Source organism: Centroberyx gerrardi, chromosome 11, assembly GCF_048128805.1.
Source record: "Centroberyx gerrardi isolate f3 chromosome 11, fCenGer3.hap1.cur.20231027, whole genome shotgun sequence".
In the NCBI taxonomy this organism is placed as follows: domain Eukaryota; kingdom Metazoa; phylum Chordata; class Actinopteri; order Beryciformes; family Berycidae; genus Centroberyx; species Centroberyx gerrardi.
In genome coordinates, this window is record NC_136007.1 from 31,544,527 (window position 1) to 31,567,296 (window position 22,770).

The window sequence follows — 22,770 nt, forward strand, 5'->3', positions numbered from 1 at the left end:
GGCTCATGATAGGAACTGACAACATTTTTTCACAGTAGCCTGTAACGCTCTAGCTAGCTACTGTAGCTTCCTTTGCAGAAGATGGAACATGTCGGTGTCGGGTAGGCTAGGCTTTGTAGGTTAGGTTGCTTTGCTTTCTTTTGTGTTTTATTTTGTTCCATACTGTATTACATCATTTTGTTGTTGATTAGTTAGATCTAGTTAGGCTCATTCTTGGTCAAGTCCTATGAGACATGCTTGTGATGCAGGGCTATATAAATACATTAACTTGAATTTCTACTGGATATGTTAGCTAGTGTGCTAATCAGATGTGTGTACAAAACAAAGTGATCAGTTCCCAGTCAAAAACAGCACAGAAATTAACCATGTCTTTTGACCAAGAGCTGAGGACTTCCAATATGGCTGCCAGAGCGCGTGTTTTGTCACCTGAAAGCCTTCAATAGACATGGCTCATCACGCAGCTTGTCACACTGGCTTGTCATGCGGCACAGAGACTTTACAATGCAAGAGTAATGGAGGACTAAATTGCATCTACATTTTGGAATTTGAGAATTTGACGCTCAGGCTACTGTGTCAAAACGGTGCTGAGGAGAGCTTGACAGTGAAACAAGCGTAAGAGCTGTTATAATTGTGTGATTGGTCAGGAGTTGGCGAGGCTTATGGGTATTGTAGTAGGTGTCATGGAAACGTATGTGAGTGACAATAAAAAAAGCATATTTTTCAACACAGAGGTTGAAATATTTACAATCACTGATGAATGATGAAGTAATCACGTAATGGAGTCTTGCTTCACCCCATACAAGATAATAAACCGACTGTAATTAACAAAAGAATGTTTGATGGGTGACTAACATGGGGGAATCACTTGTTGAACCACAGTACTACGTGACTAGCCAGCTCTACTGCTCAGTCAGAGGGAGGGGAATATTCTGTTAACTGCTTCATTGACGGCAACAAAGAAACTCAATGGCAGGGGATCAAAGGTTTATGTTAAGAGCTTAACCTGAATAAGACATTAAGCAGAGTATGACCAATAGCCAGGATACTCTGGCATGGAAATGTAGGCACTGTTGAAATGCAAAAAAAAAATCAATAAAGTATTGGGCTGCAGTGTGCACCTTTACCATGATAAAGTCCCCAAATAAGAACAGATTTAGCACTGCAATCTGCACTCAAATCAAATCTGGGACCAAAAATGTGGCCAGACGTGGAAGCAAAACTAAAATTACCTCCAATCACCACTTGCCAGAAAAATCATAGGGGAGGCACTGTTGACAATATGTCTATCTCTCCGTCTCAGCACTTGGCAAGCTGGGAACTTGAACAGCTGTGTGTGTGTGTGTGTGTGTGTGTGTGTGTGTGTGTGTGTGTGTGTGAGTGTGAGAGAGAGAGAGAGAGAGAGAGAGCGTAAAAGAGAGGGAAGGGGGAGGTGACTCGCCCAGCCTGGTTAGTTCCAGATGTTTTCCGGCTGAAGCCCATCTGAAAATGTTTAATTTCTTCCTCTGGCCGTCGTAGCCACATGGTGGCTGACGCTGCACCGGCTACTCACTGCCGCTAACTGCCTGTCTGCATTCATAAATCAAACTAACCGCAACAGATCCTGGGCACCGAGGGCTACAAGCTCTGTGTGTTATTGATTTCTTTCTTTCAAGAAAAAAAAGGCTTTGATAAACTCTTAAGTGGACAGTAACGTATGGTGCGGTTTGTAGTGGAGCTGTTGCCAGGGGGTTTCATCAGCCTATGGCCTATAGATTGTTTCATTATTGTTCCACCTATAAAATGAAGAAGAAAGTGTAGCAAGGATCTACACATATTATCTACATGTGTAAAGTGAAGTGAATATATCTGGAAGGTGTATATAGTTCTACATGCCCTAGTCACTTTTGTACATATGTATGGCCTCCTGCAAACCAGTTAATGTGCATATCATCCTGTCTCTATGCTAGAATCCTTCACATATTGTCTCATACTCCTCTCTTTGTTCTATATTCCATATTGATGTATTTTATAGTTTTCTAACTTGCCATCTGTTTCATAATCCACATATTTCACAATGGCTGTCTGACTCAGTAAGTTTTGGTGCCAGTGACACTACTGCGGCTATTTTATATCCTGTTAATACTGGAATCCAGTCTTTTTTTTTTTTTTTTTTTTTACATGTTCATTCATACATTTCTACTTAATTATTCATTATTCATGACATGGCAACCAAACGTGGTACAACAGCACTATATATGCTATTGAATAGACTATAAAACAACTCCAAATGTCCTCTAACCATCCTCCCTTTAGCGAAGTCCCCTCTCCTCCCTCCATCTCTCCAGCCTTCTTTCTCTCTAGCTATTAGAGTGCTGGTTTGCAGTATTGACTTCACAAAGAACTAAATCTTTGACCTGAATTTGACCTCCCCACCCGCTTCTTCCTCTCTAAGGACAAGGAGAATGCAGTACAAAATGTGTCAGAGCTGCGGGGCTCATATCCAGTTTAAAATGCAGCGTTCCCAGTGTAAAATGCAGGAATTTGATTTAAAGTTGCTAAAAATTTAATGTTTGACAACTAAAATTCATTATTTCTTGGCTGTTAATTCTAGTCGAGGTGGAATGTACATGAATTGTTCAGATTGGCGTAAAAGCACCAAAGCCGATGTGCATGTACCGTTCAATGCCTTGAATATTTTCAGAATCAGAACAATTGCAAGAACGGTAACATCAGCTACGGCGGCCATTTTTCTTTCCTCTATTACTTGCAAATGGGTTTTCCTCCATATCTGCTGAACTGACCATGATATGATTTGAAAAAAATGTCTGTCTTGGTAGCCAAGGAATACAATAGTGCTAAGGAAAACTACTATAGAAATACATGAAACTGCAATTTTAAGAGAACCAAGAATAGTGTAATTTTAATATGGCAACCAGGTAGGAAAATGCCAATGTTGTCAGTTCTCTTAAAATTGGAATTTCATTGGCATCCTGGCACTCTCTTGAAGCTATTGTACCTGTCTGGGAAGTACATGAGCTACACTCTCCCTTCCCTGACAAATGATCACCAATGTGCTTATGAGCAAGGCACTTGAACTACCCATCTTCTTCAACTAACCTGTGTATTAACCTGTGGAAAAGTATTGCAAGTGCATATTATTGTGTAGTTTTCTTGATGAAAATCTCCCTAAATACAAACATACAAACATACAAACATAATGTACTAAACTAAGCACTTACAAAAGTGTTCCAGCACCTGACATAAGTAGTGCTGAGTGATGTTCCACTTCCCACTCTTTCTTTATTGAATTAAGGTTATGTTGTGCCTCACTGAGCACGAAGGTGACAGGTTGTAATATATGACGTGATGTTTGATTGTTTGCCAACAGAAAATGAAGTAAATTGGACCAAACGTACTTGCGAAACGTACTTGCGATGTAGTTTCGTAAAGAAAACCATCATCTTCCTCTCCCTCTTTTGTGGTTCTGTCATTCCAGATTGACGCTGTCAGTATAAGGAGTAAGGAGTCGGAAGCTGCCTTCCTAAATGTCTACAAGAGATTAATTGATGCCCCAGGTAAGGTCACATGATACGTACGCGCACGTGTGTGTGCATGTTATAAAATTCGATGACCATCAATATCCTAGAGAACCAGAACCTTCAATGCGTCAGACCAAGACCGGAAAGATCTGACCAAACCTCTAACATTACACCAAGAATTTATACAGACTTACAATTGAGACCCAGGAGTTAGACACGTGGCGTAGCAGTAATGTTGGCTTTACATAGACGTACAATAGAGACCCTGGAGTTAAGCCAGAAATGCACTGGAAGCATCAGATGGAGCTGCAGTGCAAAAGGATAGGGGTAAAATAATGTGGTTGTTTTTTTTCCAGGAGGCGAAATTCTTGACTCATCTAATGTGTCTATCACATTTGCATCATCTAATGCGTGTCTGTGTTATGTTGCATATTTTTGGATTAATTTCTACATAAATATATTGCAGGGTGTTTTTGGATTTCGTTAATTAGTACCCTTTGACAGCCCATCAAATCGGCTAGTTTGTAAAGTTTTATAGAATAGAGAGACTATATACCAGGTTATAGAATTTATGTATAGGACATAATTCAGACTTTATCTTGCGCATACAAACATTTTACCTCTCGCATACAGATGCTTACATATTCATATGTAATGAAACTACTACTACTGAAACACTCATAACACCACTGAAATGTGTTAATATACACCTCTGAAACTCTCTTATATACACTATGCTCATATACACTAGTGAAACATTCTTACATATTCCACTGAACCACTCTCACACACACTATTGAACTGATTTCATTAGTGTATGTGTGAACTTTTTACTGGTGTGTGTGTGTGAAAGTTTTACTAGTTTTACTAGTGTATGTGTGAATGTTTCTCTAGTGTTTGTGTGAGGATTTCACTTGAAAAGGAAGCCATTGCAGTAGAAACGGAAAGAGGCTAGAATAAAAAAAAACATTTGATTGGCTTATTTCCCAAGAGCTCTACCTTTTTGTGCGAAAGCGAGGGAGACAGTCTTTTCAACAATGGCGGCTGGGGAATAAGTGGAGTGAGCGTGGGCTAGTTTAGGACTGAGTATTCTATTTTTGTCCTTATCTGTGTCATTTGGAATCAAGAGGTGAAGGACCTGTGCGGCTGCACTTGAAGCTGTTTCCAAAGACACTCCAGAATGCTGTGACACGTTAACTCTGAGTCTCAGTCACTGTATCATTGTTTATTTCCATGACATTATCAGCATTTCTCTGGCAGACAAATTAAAGGGGGATATCACTGAATACCATTGAATATGCTCTTCCAATGGATGAGGACAGTCTGACTGGAAAACCTGGAGCTGTGCTATACTATGTTTAGTTTAGTTTAATTTAGTTTAGTCTATTGGTGCAAGAAAGTAAAATATAAAATGTCAATAGACAGAATTAATTAAGATTGTCCAGTATGCAGTCCAGTATGTATGAAAAAAAAACATCGGGCTTGTGAGATGACCATCTATATCAAATACAACTGAGTCACTGAAAAGGAAATTAACTTACAAATGATTAACTTACAAATAAAATGAAAATGACTTACAAATGACGATGAAAACATTAGTAAAAATAGGAAAAAGAGCACAAAAGTAATAATAATTTACACAAAGCAATAATAATGTCATGTAAAAAAAACAAAAAACAACTAACTTAAAAATAAAATGTAAGTAGATAATAACGTTAACGATTACAAATTGATTTGTCTAATTTACACATGATATATTAACAAGGACAACTTTAAATGTTTCTTAAAACAATGCAGAGATGTGGAACCATGACTGATCTTTATATTCCAGTAATACATAAGTTCTGAACTAATACATGAAGCCTATTGGGGTGTAAGGGCTAAAAGGACAAATGTTTAGATCCACAAAGTCAGTGTCCTATTTGTTGTCTATGAAGCAGCTTCAGCTTTTCCATCCGGAAAAAGAATCAGTGGAGTTCTAATTAAGTGTATTAGTTCCATAACCACTCAAGCATGTGTATTTGAATGGGATTATCTCTTGCATAGATTGATAGCTCTGTGTTTATGGGTATTATTAAATATGTGATAATATATTATTTATGTATTGCACCTTTATTCTAAATCAAAACCAACAGAAAGAAAATGAATTTACTGAGCACACTCAGGAAATGTTTTTATTGTACTTTTACTTCTGAACTAGGAAGGAAAGGAGGAAGAAATAAATCAAATTTGTATTCAATGTGTACAGTTTTTTTAATCACTTAGAATCTTTCAGATATTTGGTTTTCTGTGTTCTAAATGTCTTGGATTTGGTGTCTGGAGCCTTTCAAATATTTTACACTGAGAAGACCCAATTTATTTATTACTCACTTGAACCTCAGGTTCAAATTCTTTTTTACCCTTGTATTATATCTGAAAATGTAAGAGGGTGAAAATGAGGAGCTCAGGCTACAACTAAAATTTCTATTGAAATTGACCTGATCCTGTTGCCTCAGTCACTCCAGATATTTAAGCTATTCCACAACTAAACTGTGTGCCAGATTTAATAAACAAGATAAAAAGGGAGACTCCAGTTCAACATGGCCTGGGGACTGTTCCAAAAAAGGAGGCCGCAAAAAGTGGGGCTTAATATGATAAGGCAGACTTGAGTTAACTTAACAAATCGATCCAGGATGAAGCAGTTCCACAAAGTCAACTTCCAGATAACGTAATCAGGCTAATTCAAGTCTGGTTTGTACACACACAGCTTTAAAACACTGATCTGAGATGCCAAGTAGGGAACATATTGATTCACAATGGAAAAGACAGAGACTTGTTCACGGCCACGGAGCAGCAGCTGCTCATCAAATAGTATGAAGAATAAAAATATTATAACAACAAAAGGCAAAACCATTGGCATTGGGACAAAGCCAAAGAGAAAATTTGCCATGATATTGCAGATCAGCACAACACAGCACAGACTCTGACAGGAATAGGGTGACAGGTAACAAGGTAAAGTTTGAATTGTGTCCTGTACGGAACCTTACATTTGTAAAGGATATCACTGCATTAATAGTTATCTTCTTAAAAATGTCTGAAAGTCTGAAAAATTGTTCAATTGTCAACAGAATTGTCAAATACACTTGAGAATGGTTCGCCAAGCTTAAGGACGACCCTAAGGAAATTTCTGATGCCCAAGCCAGGGGCAGATGGGGGCCAGATTATGAAACTGAAAATTAACCGAGTGGCCATGCATTTTCAATTTCCAATTTTTGATCCAACCACTTTAGCATGCACAGAAAAAGCATCAATAAACCGTTAAGCAAACAATTAGAAGTGAAAAGAAGTGATGATGCATCCTTGGCAGGCTATTAGGCCTGCTATTATGAATATAGAAATATATTCTGAGTGGCGTCAAAGTTTGAGTGTGCGGTCTTTAAATGTTTTCTCAAATAATACTCCTTTTTGTTGTAATTGTAATTGTAATTTTTGTTGTAATTAGTTGCTCCGAATCAATCAAATCGCCTATTTGAAATGACCGAAGGGCCGGATTTGGCCAGCGGACTGCCAATTGAATAACTCTGCTGTAAAACATGGTCCATGTCCATGGTCCTGAATCTTGTCGGCAGGCATTTACGCGTGAAGACGTCGGATGTAGGGAAATAACTATCAATTTGGCGATATCCTGTAAGGCATAAATGCATGAACCTTTAAATAATCAATGTAGTGTATTGTACGTGTAGTGTAGGTGTCATTTACACTCTAAGCCAACACTATGTGAATGCTACGTGAACACTACATCTAAATGAAACGCATTATGCCAATGTTACAGCTACGCTACTGTGTGGGTTTCCATTGTAAAACCAACGTTACAGCCACGCTACATGCAACTAACTCCTGGGTCTCCACTGTAAGTCTGTGTAAGCCAACATTTTAGCTATGCGACATGTGTCTAACTCCTGGGTCTCCATTGTAAATCTACAATGTAAATTCTTGGTGTAACCTTAGACACCAGGTCACTTTCAGGTCTTTGTCTGGCGCTAGGTGTTTCAAGGTTCCAGTTCTCTAATAGGATATTGTCTGTCTTGGAACTTCATAATATGCACTTACTCACGGCATGCTCTCTCTCTCTCTCTCTGTCTCTCTCTCTCTCCCCCTCACCCTCTCTGTCTCTGTCTCTGGGGACCATTGGCTCTAATGGAATCATATGATTGCATAATTATGCCAGCTGTCTCATTAAAAGAACTGAGTGGAATTGGGGCATACAGTAATTAGTGGTGCAGCAATTAGCTGTGATGTTGCCAGGCCAGACTTCCCTCTATTTCTAACGTCAATTTAGCTCTGAACCAGTTAGGAGAAATGTCTGCTATATGTTACTTCCAATCACATGAATCCAGCAACAAACCAAGCGGTATGGCAGAGTGATTAGAGGGTCTGATTCTGCTTCTCATGTCTCTGTGACTGAGTTTGCTAGCTTAGTTGAGTGTTTCCCATACACTGGTAATATTTCAGCGGCTTGCTGGCCAAGTTGTTTTAGATTAATTTCATATGCTGTGATGCACTAAGCTGAGGTTCAAACCTGATGTTTCTTGTTGATGTAGTTTATATTTCTCTCCAAACCAACTAGGTCTAATTATGTAAGTTCAAGCCTATAACTAGTTATAGGCTTGAACTAGTTATAGGCGATTGAAAATTGTGTGTGTGTCTGCATGCACATCTGTTGTCATGTTAGCTCTTTGCTAACTTCTGCTTTAACTTTAAAGGGTACATGACATGCAAATATCCTTTCCTGTCATGTATGCACCCTGTTCCCTGAGGATTTCACTAGCACCTCCATAAACATTTTGATCATTATTAGCTTTTTTGTCCTTGTATTTTCCCTTTTCCTAATCACATCACTAGGTCCTTTGGTTCATCTGTCATTCCCTTTTTCCTTCCCTCTCTCTGCTCACCTCTTCCCCTGAATGCCGTTTTTCCTTCCTTTCAGTTTGTCTCTTGAGCTGTCCATTTGATTGTGTGTAACCATGTTACACAAGTACATATTGGCTTTTGTAATTAAAAACGTCCTGTCTTGAAGACCCACTCCAGAATTGGATGTAGCACCATACAGTATGTAGCACCATCCCACTACTGGATTTGTTTTGAAAAAGTCTTAAATTATCTAAATGTAAGGCCTTATAAAGTATTCAAATGTCTTAAATCCAGTTATTTTTACTTGTTTATTCACCATGCAATGAGAGGTTTCTTTGCACTGCATGTCCACTCTTAGATTCATGCCCTTTAACATTTAATTTACTGGTGTCCTTTTTCTTATTCTGCCCATTTATACTTTCACAACCTTCAGTAGATGAAGCTTAGCGTGAAATCAATCAGGAAGACTACTTCACTCAGATCCATTCCCTTCTCTTCATTCACTCCTTCCTGCATAATCAGTTAAGGCTCCATCTCTTTGGTTCTGCTTCATTCAAATTGTCTGTCTACTCTTTCATGTGCTTCTTCTTATCCAATCAGTTAAATCTCAAGAAGGCATCATCCAGTCAGCTTAGTTGAAGCATTTCCTCACCTTCTCTCACACCCACTTGGGAACAATCATGAATCGATGCAGACTTTATTACTTCATCGGCTCTTTCCGTATGCCGCTGTCATTCCAGTGCCGCTGCTTATCTGCACCCCCACCACCATCAAGGCTCCATTTGGATACCCAGTGCGAAGCAATATCTACAGCCCCAGGGGGGTGGGGGGTCATTATTTTTAGCCAATTATGGGGTTCTTCTCCCCATAATTGGTCTTAAAAAGTCTTGAATTTGGCATTCTGCACATACCCTGAAGTAATATCAGTTATGTGACCAGACAGTAATTCTTTAAGTTTATTGAAGCAATAAGTTAAGGCGAGTTAGGTTGCTATATGAAAGTTGTATTTTCGTTTTTTTTTTTTTGATCATCCATAAGCCGCAAAGAAACTGTAGATAAACAAACTTGATATACCCTCAAAACCCATATCTGCACACACTCTTCCAGTCTTCTAATAATCCATGCAAAAGAGAATGCACTGTGAATAACAGTCCTGTGTTCCTCCGCCACACTAGACCCGATGCCAGTGTTGGAAGCCTGCCAGCAGCTCCAGCTGACGGTGCAGAAGATTCACAACCTTGAGACGAAGAACCAGAACCTCCGGCAGGCCCTGGAGGGCTGCACACAGGACCAAGCCCAGATCCTCAACCACGGTCAGGACACGCACACACTCACACTGTTGTTAGACATATATATTAGGCCAATATTATTATTATTTTTTTTTAACAAGTACAGATCCTGTACAGGCTCACGGCGCGTGTGTTGAATTCCACTAGCTGCGGCCATACTGATCCGTCGGAAAACGGACAGAATTATTGACGGATAGATTTCTGTCCATTGGGCTGTTTTGGAATGTCAACATGGTGGGAGAGGCAGAAATACAACAGCCTAGCTTCGCTTATAACGGTGCTACTTCATAGAAACAAGTTAAATTCACTTGAACACATTGTTTTATCACTCACATTGGGCTGAAAATAGGAAAGAATGTCTAGTTTCTTGTTTCTTTTATCAAATTTATTTTATCAACAAAACTGAAATTACATTAGACAAATGTGGAATAATTCTGTTACTGACAGGCTGAACAGATTTGGGAACCACTGGCTTAGGCTGTGCAATTGGGCCAAGCCGCTAATAGCATAAATTTGTTTGTTGATTGAACAGGAATTTAGATCATTGAACTGACGAATAACCAAGCTACAATTTTCTCTGGCTATCAATAAAACAAATAACGTTTTTCCACCCTGTTAGTGATAGGGGGTCTCCACACTGTCCCAATGTTACTTGTTTATGTGGAAAAAACGGTCAATGTACACATGTACCGGTCAATTTGTACATTACCCGACTTTGTGGTACGTATACACATGCACTGGTCAATTTGTACAGACAGTGCGGTACATGTATGCATGGACCAGTCAGTTTGTACATTAACCACATTGTTGGTAAATGTGCCAAAAATTCTCACATATACCAGTTTATCTGCACATGCCCCGGTTCATGTGAAAACTACATTGCCGGTTTGTTTGCAGATTTGCAGTTGTTGTTCAGCGTTCACTCACAGATTCACTCCAGTGTAAACAAGACACACATATTTTACGGCTGTTCACAGGCACCAGCCAATTGGTTTAGCCGTCAGTGCCAAGCAGCCAAAACTACGGGTGAATTTTGAAGCCAATAAGGAAGTGTCAACAGGCAGAAATTCCTCTAATGTCCGCTAGGGTCTGGCTCCAAAAAGACTGCAAACCCGGCCCAACTCCATGCAAGTAAATGGGACCACAACCCAACTTCTCACTCAAAATATAAAGTGTGGTTTCTGCAGACTAAGACAGTCTCAGTGCTGTGGTATCTGCGGACTAAGACAGTCTCAGTGCTGTGGTTTCTGCGGACTAAAAACAGTCTCAGTGCTGTGGTTTCTGCGGACTAAAAACAGTCTCAGTGCTGTGGTTTCTGCGGACTAAGACAGTCTCAGTGCTGTGGTTTCTGCGGACTAAGACAGTCTCAGTGCTGTGGTTTCTGCGGACTAAAAACAGTCTTAGTGCTGTGGTTTCTGCGGACTAAGACAGTCTCAGTGCTGTGGTTTCTGCGAACTAAGACAGTCTCAGTGCTGTGGTTTCTGCGGACTAAGACAGTCTCAGTGCTGTGGTTTCTGCGGACTAAAAACAGTCTCAGTGCTGTGGTTTCTGCGGACTAAGACAGTCTCAGTGCTGTGGTTTCTGCGGACTAAGACAGTCTCAGTGCTGTGGTTTCTGCGAACTAAGACAGTCTCAGTGCTGTGGTTTCTGCGGACTAAGACAGTCTCAGTGCTGTGGTTTCTGCGGACTAAAAACAGTCTTAGTGCTGTGGTTTCTGCGGACTAAGACAGTCTCAGTGCTGTGGTTTCTGCGGACTAAGACAGTCTCAGTGCTGTGGTATCTGCGGACTAAGACAGTCTCAGTGCTGTGGTTTCTGCAGACTAAGACAGTCTCAGTGCTGTGGTTTCTGCGGACTAAGACAGTCTCAGTGCTGTGGTTTCTGCGGACTAAGACAGTCTTAGTGCCTTAGTTCCTGAGACAGCCCTTGGCCTCCTTTTCTTGGAATCCCCTCCCCACCAAGAGCTAATTGACTCAGCTCAACACCGGCAATATTTTATTTAGCCATTGATTTTTTTCCCTGCATCATTCTGTTCATTCTCTCTCTCCCTCTTCTCTCTCTCTCTCTCTCTCTCTCTCTCTCTCTCTCTCTCTCTCTCTCTCTCTCTCTCTCTCTCTCTCTGTATCTGTCTCTCTTTCAGCCAAGGGGCCTATTGATTTGCCGCTACCTAAATGTTTGAATTTCAATTTACCAGTTAAGGGGAGAAAAGGGCTGCGAGGGTCCTCGTCCACATTGATTATGTGTCAAGGCTGAATGGGCATAGTTTAAATCACCATAGAGGAGTGAGACTACAGAAAAGGAAGTAGGTAGGAGAGAGAGAGAGAGAGAGAGGGGAGGAAAGTGGGAACTTTCAGTCTGTAATGCACTCTGATCTGGCGGAGATCAGACCTGTAAGATCTGACCAAACCTCTAAGATTACACCAAGAATTTATACTGACTTACAATGGAGACCCAGGAGTTGGACATATGTAGCATAACTGTAACGTTGGCTCTAAGTAATGTTTATGAGAGTGTTAGTTCAGGCAGTTGATGGATGGATGAGGATGAGTGCAACTATTCTCATCCTGTCTTCCCTTAAAAGTGAATGTTACCATAAGTCACATAACAGCAGCTGGTTCCTTCCCAGCATCTTGGTTCTTCTAGTTAACAACCTGCACAAAGATGGATTGCATATTTCAAAGGAGTCATCATACTGTTTAGGGCTCCATCCACCAGAAAAACAATATCAAAGTGAAGGCTTAATACGATGTCAAAATTGTAAAAAATTACCGACTCATGCCTAATTTCACTGAAGCAGCGAGATTGTTAGTTAGGTTATTGCCAGCTGGCTGCTAACCCAACAACAAACGGGACAAAATCAAAACACACCAGCGTTGCCATTTTCAATCACATTCATTTGCAAGACTCAGACATGTCTGTTACTCATTACTCTCAGATGATTCTTGGCATCGTTAAAAAAGTCCCTAGTTATTTGTTCCATCTGTAGATATTAGTTACATTTTTAAAAAGTAATACTCCTATATGATGTATTTTCTCACTTCACATTGTGTTTTGCATGATCACAAGGCTACAGAGTGTAGAAGTTGTCCCAAGGTTATGGCGGCTACTTGTCCCTTTTCAAGTCGGCCATGCATAATATAAATGAAGGGTGAATTATATATGTTTCTATAAAGGTCTTCTGCTCCATGTTTCAGATGTATTTAATTTGAACCTCTCTTCTGTCTCTGTCTCTTATCTCTCTCAGAGATGACAATTAAAGCACTTAAAGAGCAGATTGAGGAGTATGAGAGGACTTTGAAACAGCAGGCCAAGGAGCTGGGGCAGGAGGAGACGCAAGGAAATCAACAGGGACAGCAGGAGGAGGAGACAAAGGAGGAGAAGGAGACGACGGAGGATGAGATGAAGGAGGACGAGACGAAGGAGGAGCAGGAGCAGGTTCACAGTGACCATGCGGAGGAGAAAAGGTCAGCGCTCCCTGTTGTCACTGTTGTTATCGTTATTGGGCTCCCTGCTTACCAGCTACATATGAACAGCAGTCTACCACAAAGGCAGTTATGTTAAGTTAGGCCATGCTCACATAGGACACTGTTTTGATTGCACCTATGCCTTATTCACCGTTTTCAGTGGTTTAGTCACAACAGGTGTGCATCTAAACTTAACGCCTGGCATTTTGGACGCAATGTCTAACCTAGCCACTGTGCATTCCGTCAGTGTCACACAGAGGAAAAAATTAGCAGTGCCTGAAGGGAAGTAATCAGTCTGTTACTGTTTACCAGTGAGTAATGTTAACTTTAGCAACATCCTCAGAATGGGATTCTCATCCTCTTCTTCAAGAGTAATGTCCAACTTTCTCTTGTCCATCTTGTCCAGAGGCACATGTTGTCCAAGTCCACAAAGGGCTTCTGTTGTAGTGACTGTAAAATGGGGCCACTCCAGTTTGCGATGGTCAGGTAGATTGGAGACTCTAAATTGTCCATAGGTATGAATGTGAATGCCTGTCTTTCTGGACTGGAGACCTGTCCAGGGTGTCTCCCTGCCTTCCAGCCGATGTATGCTGGGATAGGCTCCAGCCCCCCACTACCCTGAAATGGATTAAGCAGGTTGAGAAAATTAATGAATAAGAATTTGAGGTGACAGAGAACCTTGCATTGGGCCAGCTTTGATAGAGCTGTATACTTGCTGTTGATCGTTGTTGTTGAGTGCTTGAGGCTTTGTGGCCAGCCCCCATTAGCCTGTAAAGCCACTTTTCCACCACATGGTACCGGCTCAACTCGCCTCGACTCGACTCGACTCTACTCGCTTTTGGTAGTACCACTTGGTTTTCCACTGCAGATAGTACCCCCTCAATGTGCCCCCCCCCCCCCCCACACACACACACACACACACACACACACACACACACACACACACACACACAGACAACTGGTCGTCATAGCGATGCTAAGACACCGCATGAAACTCAACCGCCCCAAAATGCATTGCGTCTCTTCAGACTGCGGAATGGCGGACTGCGAGGCAGACAGTCCTTGTCCCAAATCTCCGAAAACGTCACAGGAGATTTACAAACAGGCATTATTTGGATAAACTGACCACATATTGGGAATCTACATGGTTACTTTATCGCCTGAAAAAATATTAAAACTTAATAAAGTGACATATTAACAGTCGTAGATCCAAAATTACAACAGCTTTTAGCCTGCTTTAAAATCCCTGCTATCGCTGCCGGCAATGATGACGATTCTCTCTGACCAATCAGTAGTCTGCAGTGTTTTCACGTCTCCTTTTAGTATCGCCTCAGCTCGCTTGGAACCTCGACGGAGGTGCTACCAAAAAAAGTACCAGGTACCAGGTAATATGGTACCTGGTACCTGGTACTTGCCCAATGGAAAACCAAAAAAGGCGAGTAGAGTCAAGTCGAGTTGAGCCAGTACCATGCGGTGGAAAAGCAGCATAATAAAGCATACAGAAATCGATTCTTTAATTCCCCATGCAATGTAGGCATTTTTGATAGATGTGATGTACATGTTGTACAAGTATCATCCTAAATTTTATGTCCTCATGCATCTTTTTATTAGGATGTGTAGTTTCAAGAGGTTACTATGAATGCCTCTCCCTCTCAAAGGGATTGCGTGTCTGAATTATTATAGGTGTTGTAATTATTTCAGTAAGACAGGATAATCGTTTGTATTGAACAGAAAGGCAGAGGTTAGATCTTTGACAATAATTATCATATGATTAACTTGTCTGGCTTGCTCAAAAAGTGTATGGACAACAGTTTGAAGAACAACTAATTTATGTGCAGCAGTGGAGAAATAACAAGTACATGCGTAAAAGTGTATTCAATGGAAAACGGAATGAAACTGATGTTAAATGGATGGTTGATTAAATTCAGTTAATCAGCTTTGATTCTACCAGTGGACCTCCTTTTTTTTTTTTTGCCATTTTTCACCTTTATTACATAGTTGAAAGACACAAAATATAACACATGGTACACACCCCAGGCGAGCCACCGGGATAGCCCTGCTTGCTATGTTCTTTTACATTATGTGCTGTTGCTAGTAGAAAATCTGGATAAAATGCATCATTTCATTTGATCATCGGATCGGTGATTGGCCGATCACACTGTTCAAAAATCAGCAATCAAAATTGTCTCTAGAAGATCGGACCGATATTAGATTTTGGCTTTCAATGGAGAGTTTTAGTGTCCCAAGATCTAAATGTTGTTTTAGAGGCTTTACTATGGAGAGAGATTGGACTCAATATATTCACTTCAACTGTGTGTATAATGATCCATAAATAAGAGACACATCACAAATGTGTTTTACTATCCACAAACAAATATCTCTCAACTTGTGTCTTGTAAATTGTCATTTAAGTGAGTGTGCAAGGGTTTGTACAAATGGATACATATTTGTGAGTAGGCTACATGTTTTCCTTTTGCACAAATATCTCATATTTTGTATAGGAAAAACAAAATATATACAGTATGTTTCCAATTTCCATATGTATTTTTTGCAATAAGCATACGCAAATGTAAAATTGGCTTGTGAAGTGTTCTGCATTTGTGGATCAAGTGACACACGTACGTTCAGTGGCGTGAGTTTGAAACAACATGCGCCCAATGCAAGCAAGCCAGCTACCACTAGGTGGCTGTCTTCTTCTTCTGTGGTGGTAGTGGTGCTGTGTTTTGGGGAATCAGGCAAAACAGGATTCGGAACAGCCACGTTGCACGATTTCATGCGCAAGTTGCAGCCAAAATTGTATCAGCACAACATACTATAGGCAGCTTCAATCCTAAAATACCGGTATCGATACAGCCTTGCAAAACCCATTTCAGTTGAACTATAGTACATAAAACATATTTATTATTTGAGTTTCTGGGACACAGAAACTAAGTTAATATACTGTGACCAGTAAACAGGGTGTCGCAGTCGAAGAACAGACAGTTGAAGACAGCAAGCCTCATATCTTAGATGGAAAATATCAGCTAAATATCGGATGATGAGACTCAGAGCATGATGCAGCATGATTTATGGTTCCAAGTGTTCCTAATGTGTCAAAACAAGGGCTGTCATTGGTTGACTTTGTGGATTGATTTTTTTTGTGGAGTGCCTGTGGTCACAGCTTCCCAGGAGGTTATCACTGGGGAGAAGGTGAAGCTTTGAAGGGCACTGGTATGGAGCTAGCTCGCTATCAGACAGTCATACAGTCACTTTGGAAAACAAGGCAAATATTGATTCAAGAAGAGAAAGCGATATTGATCATTCTTCTAAAACCGGTTTGTTCATCTGGACTCATGTAACATTTGTGGTCTTTTAATATTTTAATATTACCTTAGTTGGAGAAGGTTGGAGAACTATAGAGGCCAACACTGGACCAGAAATTACCCCATGCACCTCGTAATCCCTGCTGATTGAGACCCAAATACTGTGTTACGCTGGATACTTGAATAACTTTGCATCAGTTACTTAAAGTACAGTACTGTTAATATTGCATAGTAACTTGAGATGGAATCAAATGTAAACAGGAACTGAGTGAGTTGATGTTTGGTATCCATGTCTGGCATTGTGCTATGTGGTGGAAACATGAGGGTTTCACTTTTGTGAATCAAGACTCTAGAGCATGCGATGGTGTAAGTTCATGGTGCAAGTTCACTTGAGCATGACCAACAGATTTTTGGCAATTTTGTGACCAGAGGCGCTGGCACACAGGCGGTGCAGTTGTAAAAGTGGTTGGATTAGGAGGAATACATTACCTGTAGGTGTGGTAGGTGCTGGCATCAGTCCTAGCCAATCAAATCAGCTCCTCTCATTGCCTTTTAAAGCAGTGCCCTCCCCGCCGTGGCGCACTGACAGTTTGGTCTTGGAGAGGAGAGTCTAGATCAGCTTCTCCCAAGAGAAAACTGATGTCCTTGTCCGGGAGGTGCAGAGTTGCAAGGCATGAATATATGGCACCTACCGTTGATGTCCCTTTTGAAGTTTAATTCACATTTCTGGAGATGTTGAAAACCCCTGTCACCAGTTAACAAGGCAAAAAAACAGAATATTTTGGTCACTTGATCGCAACACATATTTTGGTGCCTTATTTCGATGCCACTTGAAAATACAATGCCTGAGCTGCCGATTGAAATATCCGCCTTCTGGTGCTCTGAAACATTACAGGCAACAGAAGCATCCCGGTGCCATTACTAGCCTCCCAAAAACAAAGCTAGCTACCAAGCCCTTCATCTTTGTGTGCGGTTGCCAAACGGCTACTCCGTGGTGGCTCAAACTTTCATCCTTCCTCCTAGGTCTTAGTATCATGTAGAAGGTACCATCAAAGTTCCAATAAAGCCTTTCATTTTCCCAGAAATGTAGCTTTTGAGAGCTGGGAGCTAAAGCTAATGCTACCTCGCTGATGACGTCGCTTCTACGCTGCCACACGCACAGGTCACATAGCCCTTCAAGATTAAAAGTCCCTCGGCAATATACCAAAACCTATGAGAGAGGAGGGGTGTAGAAGTTATTTACTGATAAATTATTGTAATTGGGTTAGGTTTTATTTATTATGTAAATTTGTTAAGTAAATTTGTTAATAGTGTTTTGTATTTATTTATAAGTATAATTTAAACAGTAAAGAATTGCTTGTGCCCAACAAAATGACCACTACACCAGCACAAAGTCACTGTGCTAGATCTGTGCCAGCACGAAAATAGGGCCCAAGCACTCCATGTCATTTGAGCATCAGAGGGGCGTCTGTTAATGAAACCAATCACAAATGATTGCACAAATGCTAAGTTTGTGCACTTGTACAACATAGACTAGAAATCTGCTGAAGTCTGGTTTTTTTAGTGCAGTGCTTTCCAGTTTCACAGTATGTTAGGATTTTAAAAGTCATATCATCTGTAGGTAGCATTAACCTCATCCTAGCTGTAACAGATCCCCAGGGAAGCTGATGTCAGCAGTTGACTGGTCATGAAACACAAATAGAAGAATGTGTGCAACGAGATTCACCAAAGTGAAATATTGCTTGAATTTCCTTTTTATTTGTTTCTGAACTGCATTTTATCAGCATGCACATTACCACACATTACCAATTGTGAGTTTAATTTAGATTCTGAGATGTTGATGCCACATTATTATTACTCACTATTCATGTAGCACACACAGCCATTACACAAAGGCTTTTACAACCCCCATCCCCTGAGACAGTGCACACAAAATCCACATACCCACTGACCGCTAATCCCATTGACTGGTAATAACTTTAATTCATCGATGTTAATTTAGTGCCAACAGCCCTGGTACGGTGATAATGCCCAGGCTGAGCCCTACCCATGATACCCACTGCTAGCTTGCCACTGAGGAAACATTCACCATGTCCTTTATCATGTGTGCAAGCGACGGTAGCAGACATGAACCCACCATCGCTCTTCCCACCTTCATCACACTCACCTGGTACACATTATTCTACAGTGTGACCACAACCCCATTCTGCTTCCTCTGGTTTTTCTACTGTTTCAGCAGACACTAAAAATAGCACGCGAGCAGCGGGTTTGTGCTCCTGACCAGTGTTGAGGTGTGCAGTCATCCAAGCAGGCAGCCACTGTAGGGCTAGTCAGAACCAATGTGTCAAGAGTGATGCCGTTTTCCTACTGCAGTTTTAGGTAATGTGCCGCCACCTTGTTTTGTCACCTTTTGAAGTTGAAAGCTGGACTAGAGAGGTTGATACCAACAGGATGCCCTCTGGCCTATCGTCTGCCCCTTAAAATCAAAATCAAAAGGGAATTTTGGAGTTTGTAAATTGAAAAACACTGTGTGACCAGTGATCAGGCTGTGTTTTGGTGATGCCATTTGTGGTGCTTACTGCAAGATTTGTTTGACTTTGTCTGGGACACAGATTTGACAATAGAAAACCTTTGCATTTTAGGGGTCTAAAAGGGCCAACAAGCCATTAATTGACGACAAGCCACCCTGCTGGTGAATCGGTGGTTAATGGTGAGAGTTATTCTCTCAGTTTTCATAACTATGGTGTTGAATGGTGGAGAAGACTGCTGTTTGTGTGTTCTGGTTGGCTTGATTCATTGATATAAATACTGGAAACTTAATTGCCGTAATGATGTCCCACTGGCAATCCTGGCTACAACTACACAAATATCCACATTTCGTCCTTAGAAAGATTTAGAACTGATTTGGAGCTATACAATAGTAAAATGAATTTGTGACGATAAAACGGTGAACATAAGCCTGTGCAATTGAAATAAAAAAAGTTTTAACAGCACTAACCAGATAAAAATCATTCGAATAACATAGAAATTGTTCATCAGTGTAATTTTAGGGGACACAAGAATGGGTCAGACACATGATTCTTTAGAATCTCTATGTGATTGACCAGTCAAAGTATGCTGTCAACAGAGGGCTTTCTGGTGATGTAGTGTACACTCTGGTGGCCATATTGGAGGTCCTCAGCTCTGGACAGCAGTGGTTGTAAACAGCTAATTGTTAACAGTATGAATTGGTATTTGGAGTGTGCTCAACTACAACTTGTCATTGAGGTTAATGCAAACTGTGAAAAGTTGGCTGGGTGCCTTCGAGTCAGTGGACATAGTTTGTGTGGGTGGAAAACAGGTGACAAATCCAACCTGCCCACCGGTGCATCAAGGTAAATGTTTCAAGCGCACCTAGGAGACTAGGAGGAGGGGCTTGACGAGTAGAAGACTATTTTCACAGTTTTCTGTAATATTCTATATCTTACATTCCTAATGAGTATTTAAACTGTTGACATTTGAAGTTTTACTTTTTTTTTAAACCCTCTTGTTGCTTTTTGGTAAATTTAAAGAAATGCCTCAGAACCTCTGGTCCAAACCAGGCCACGAAGCATCAAACTAGCTTGAGAAAGACCTGCAAGAATCAGTGGACTCTGACGTGGTCGGCTAATGTCGGCTATCAAAAACTTTGAACAGCGTGGTGGCCATAATTGACTTAGCTATAGCTTCATTGTCAGGTAAGCTTCTCAAGAAGATTGACAGTCTTTCAAGTGATCTTCATACTGAAATTAATCCTGTTTATTCGAAATTAGCCAAAGCTATGGAGGAACTCCACAGTGAGAATAAAACGCACAGCCTTGAGGAGGGTGCTAATTTCTCCAGAGCAGGCCTTTGCTAAGTTGCTACAGGACTCCAGAGGCCATGACTATACTCCTACATTAGACATTTTTTCAATAGAAAAAAATCATAACTGAACCGATAAAGATTTTTAAGCTTTGAAACACTGTTTAACTTCTGATGGATGAGCACCTTCACTTTGGCCGGTGTATGGTGGCCATTTTAGGACATCCTCAGCCACCTTTGTCATTCCTAGATGTACTTTGTCAGATTTAGCTGGACTTGCGTCAGGTTTAGCTGTCTTTTGTCAGACTTAGATGGAGTTTTATCTGGTTTAGCTGTACTTTGTCAAATTTAGATGGAGTTTGTCAGGATTACATGGACTTGTGTCAGGTTTAGCTAACTCCTACAGAGGTGCAGACCTTCCTCAAGACGCTGGAATAATCCACAACGTAACAATATAGTAACAATATATTTCTTATGGCTGGAACTTCACCTATTCATATTCTCGGGTGACCTCAAGACATTTTGACACCAATAGATGGAGCCACAATCCAGTGTGCAGGTGTGGCTCATTTATGCATTTCTTTCTCCAGGTTTCACTTTAGACATCTGGGTGTGGGAGGCAGGTTGGGATATAGGAAAAATTAGGGATTTCTTTCTTTATGAGAATGTTGATACTTTATGGCAGTGTGCACTAATGGGACTCTTTCTCTTCTATTTTATTTTTAATATAAAACTGATCATTTTATTCCTTTCACAATCAATCTTCATCTGTTCAGAATTCTTCTCTGACAACACCTGTTATTTGCAGCTATTATCTGATTTCATGTACACTGAACAAAAATATATACGCAACACTTTTGTTTTTGCTCCCATTTTTCATGAGTTGAAATAAAAGATCTAAGACTTTTTCTATGCACACAAAAGGCTTATTTCTCTCAAATTTTGTTCACAAATTTGTTTAAATCCGTGTTAATGAGCATTTCTCCTTTGCCAAGATAATCCATCCACCTGACAGGTGTGGCATATCAAGATGCTGATTAAACAGTATGATTATTGCACAGGTGTGCCTTGGGCTGGTCACAATAAAAGGCCACTCTAAAGTTTTGAGGGAGCGTGCAATTGGCATGCTGACTGCAGGAATGTCCACAAGAGCTGTTGCTCGTGAATTGAATGTTCATTTCACTACCATAAGCCGTCTCCAATGTCGTTTCCGAGAATTTGGCAGTACATCCAACTGGCCTCACAACCGCAGACCACGTGTAACCACGCCAGCCCAGGACCTCCACATCCGGCTTCTTCACCTGCGAGATCGTCTGAGACCAGCCACCCGGACAGCTGATGCAACAATTGGTTTGCAAAACCAAAGAATTTCTGCACAAACTGTCAGAAACAGTCTCAGGGAAGCTCATCTGCGTGCTCGTCGTCCTCACCAGGGTCTTGACCTGACTGCAGTTTGTCGTCGTAACCGACTTGAGTGGGCAAATGTTCACCTTCAATGGCGTCTGGCACTTTGGAGAAGTGTTCTCTTCACAGATGAATCCCGGTTTTCACTGTACCGGGCAGATCATGGCAGACAGCGTGTATGGCGTCGTGTGGGCGAGCGGTTTGCTGATGTCAACGTTGTGAACAGAGTGCCCCATGGTGGCGATGGGGTTATGGTATGGGCAGGCATAAGCTATGGACAACGAACACAGGTGCATTTTATTGATGGCAATTTGAATGCACAGAGATACCGTGACGAGATCCTGAGGCCCATTGTCGTTCCATTCATCCACCGCCATCACCTCATGTTGCAGCATGATAATGCACGGCCCCATGCTGCAAGGATCTGTACACAATTCCTGGAAGCTGAAAACATTCCAGTTCTTGCACGGCCTGCATACTCACCAGACACGTCACCCATTGAGCATGTTTGGGACGCTCTGGATCGGCGTGTACGACAGCGTGTTCCGATTCCTGCCAATATCCAGCAACTTCGCACAGCCATTGAAGAGGAGTGGACCAACATTCCACAGGCCACAATCAACAACCTGATCAACTCTATGCGAAGGAGATGTGTCGCACTGCATGAGGCAAATGGTGGTCACACCAGATACTGACTGGTTTTCAAAAAATGCATATCTGTTTAATCAGCATCTTGATATGCCACACCTGTCAGGTGGATGGATTATCTTGGCAAAGGAGAAGTGCTCACTAACACGGATTTAAACAAATTTGTAAACAAAATTTGAGAGAAATAAGCCTTTTGTGTGCATAGAAAAAGTCTTAGATCTTTTATTTCAACTCGTGAAAAATGGGAGCAAAAACAAAAGTGTTGCGTTTATATTTTTGTTCAGTATAGATATCAGCCATTAATACTAAGGGTATCAAGCATGTAATTAAGAGACATAAAATCCTCTCTCAGCTGAAGAAAGTTAACTTTCATATAGCCATGCTTTAGGAGACTCACCTCACTGACCTTGAACACTTAAAACTGAAACGAGACTG

The 22,770-nt window shown here is 41.0% G+C and overlaps 1 protein-coding gene across 1 annotated transcript in view; it reads left to right on the top strand.

Annotated features, from left to right (window-relative positions):
• Positions 1-22,770, top strand: part of cux1a (cut-like homeobox 1a) — a 208,085-nt gene that overhangs the window by 97,207 nt on the left and 88,108 nt on the right. Inside the window, exons 4-7 of the mRNA XM_071909983.2 lie at positions 3,476-3,554; positions 9,584-9,721; positions 12,940-13,014; positions 13,111-13,159. Coding sequence (XP_071766084.2) covers positions 3,476-3,554; positions 9,584-9,721; positions 12,940-13,014; positions 13,111-13,159 — 341 coding nt within the window. The remainder of the gene's footprint in view (positions 1-3,475; positions 3,555-9,583; positions 9,722-12,939; positions 13,015-13,110; positions 13,160-22,770) is intronic.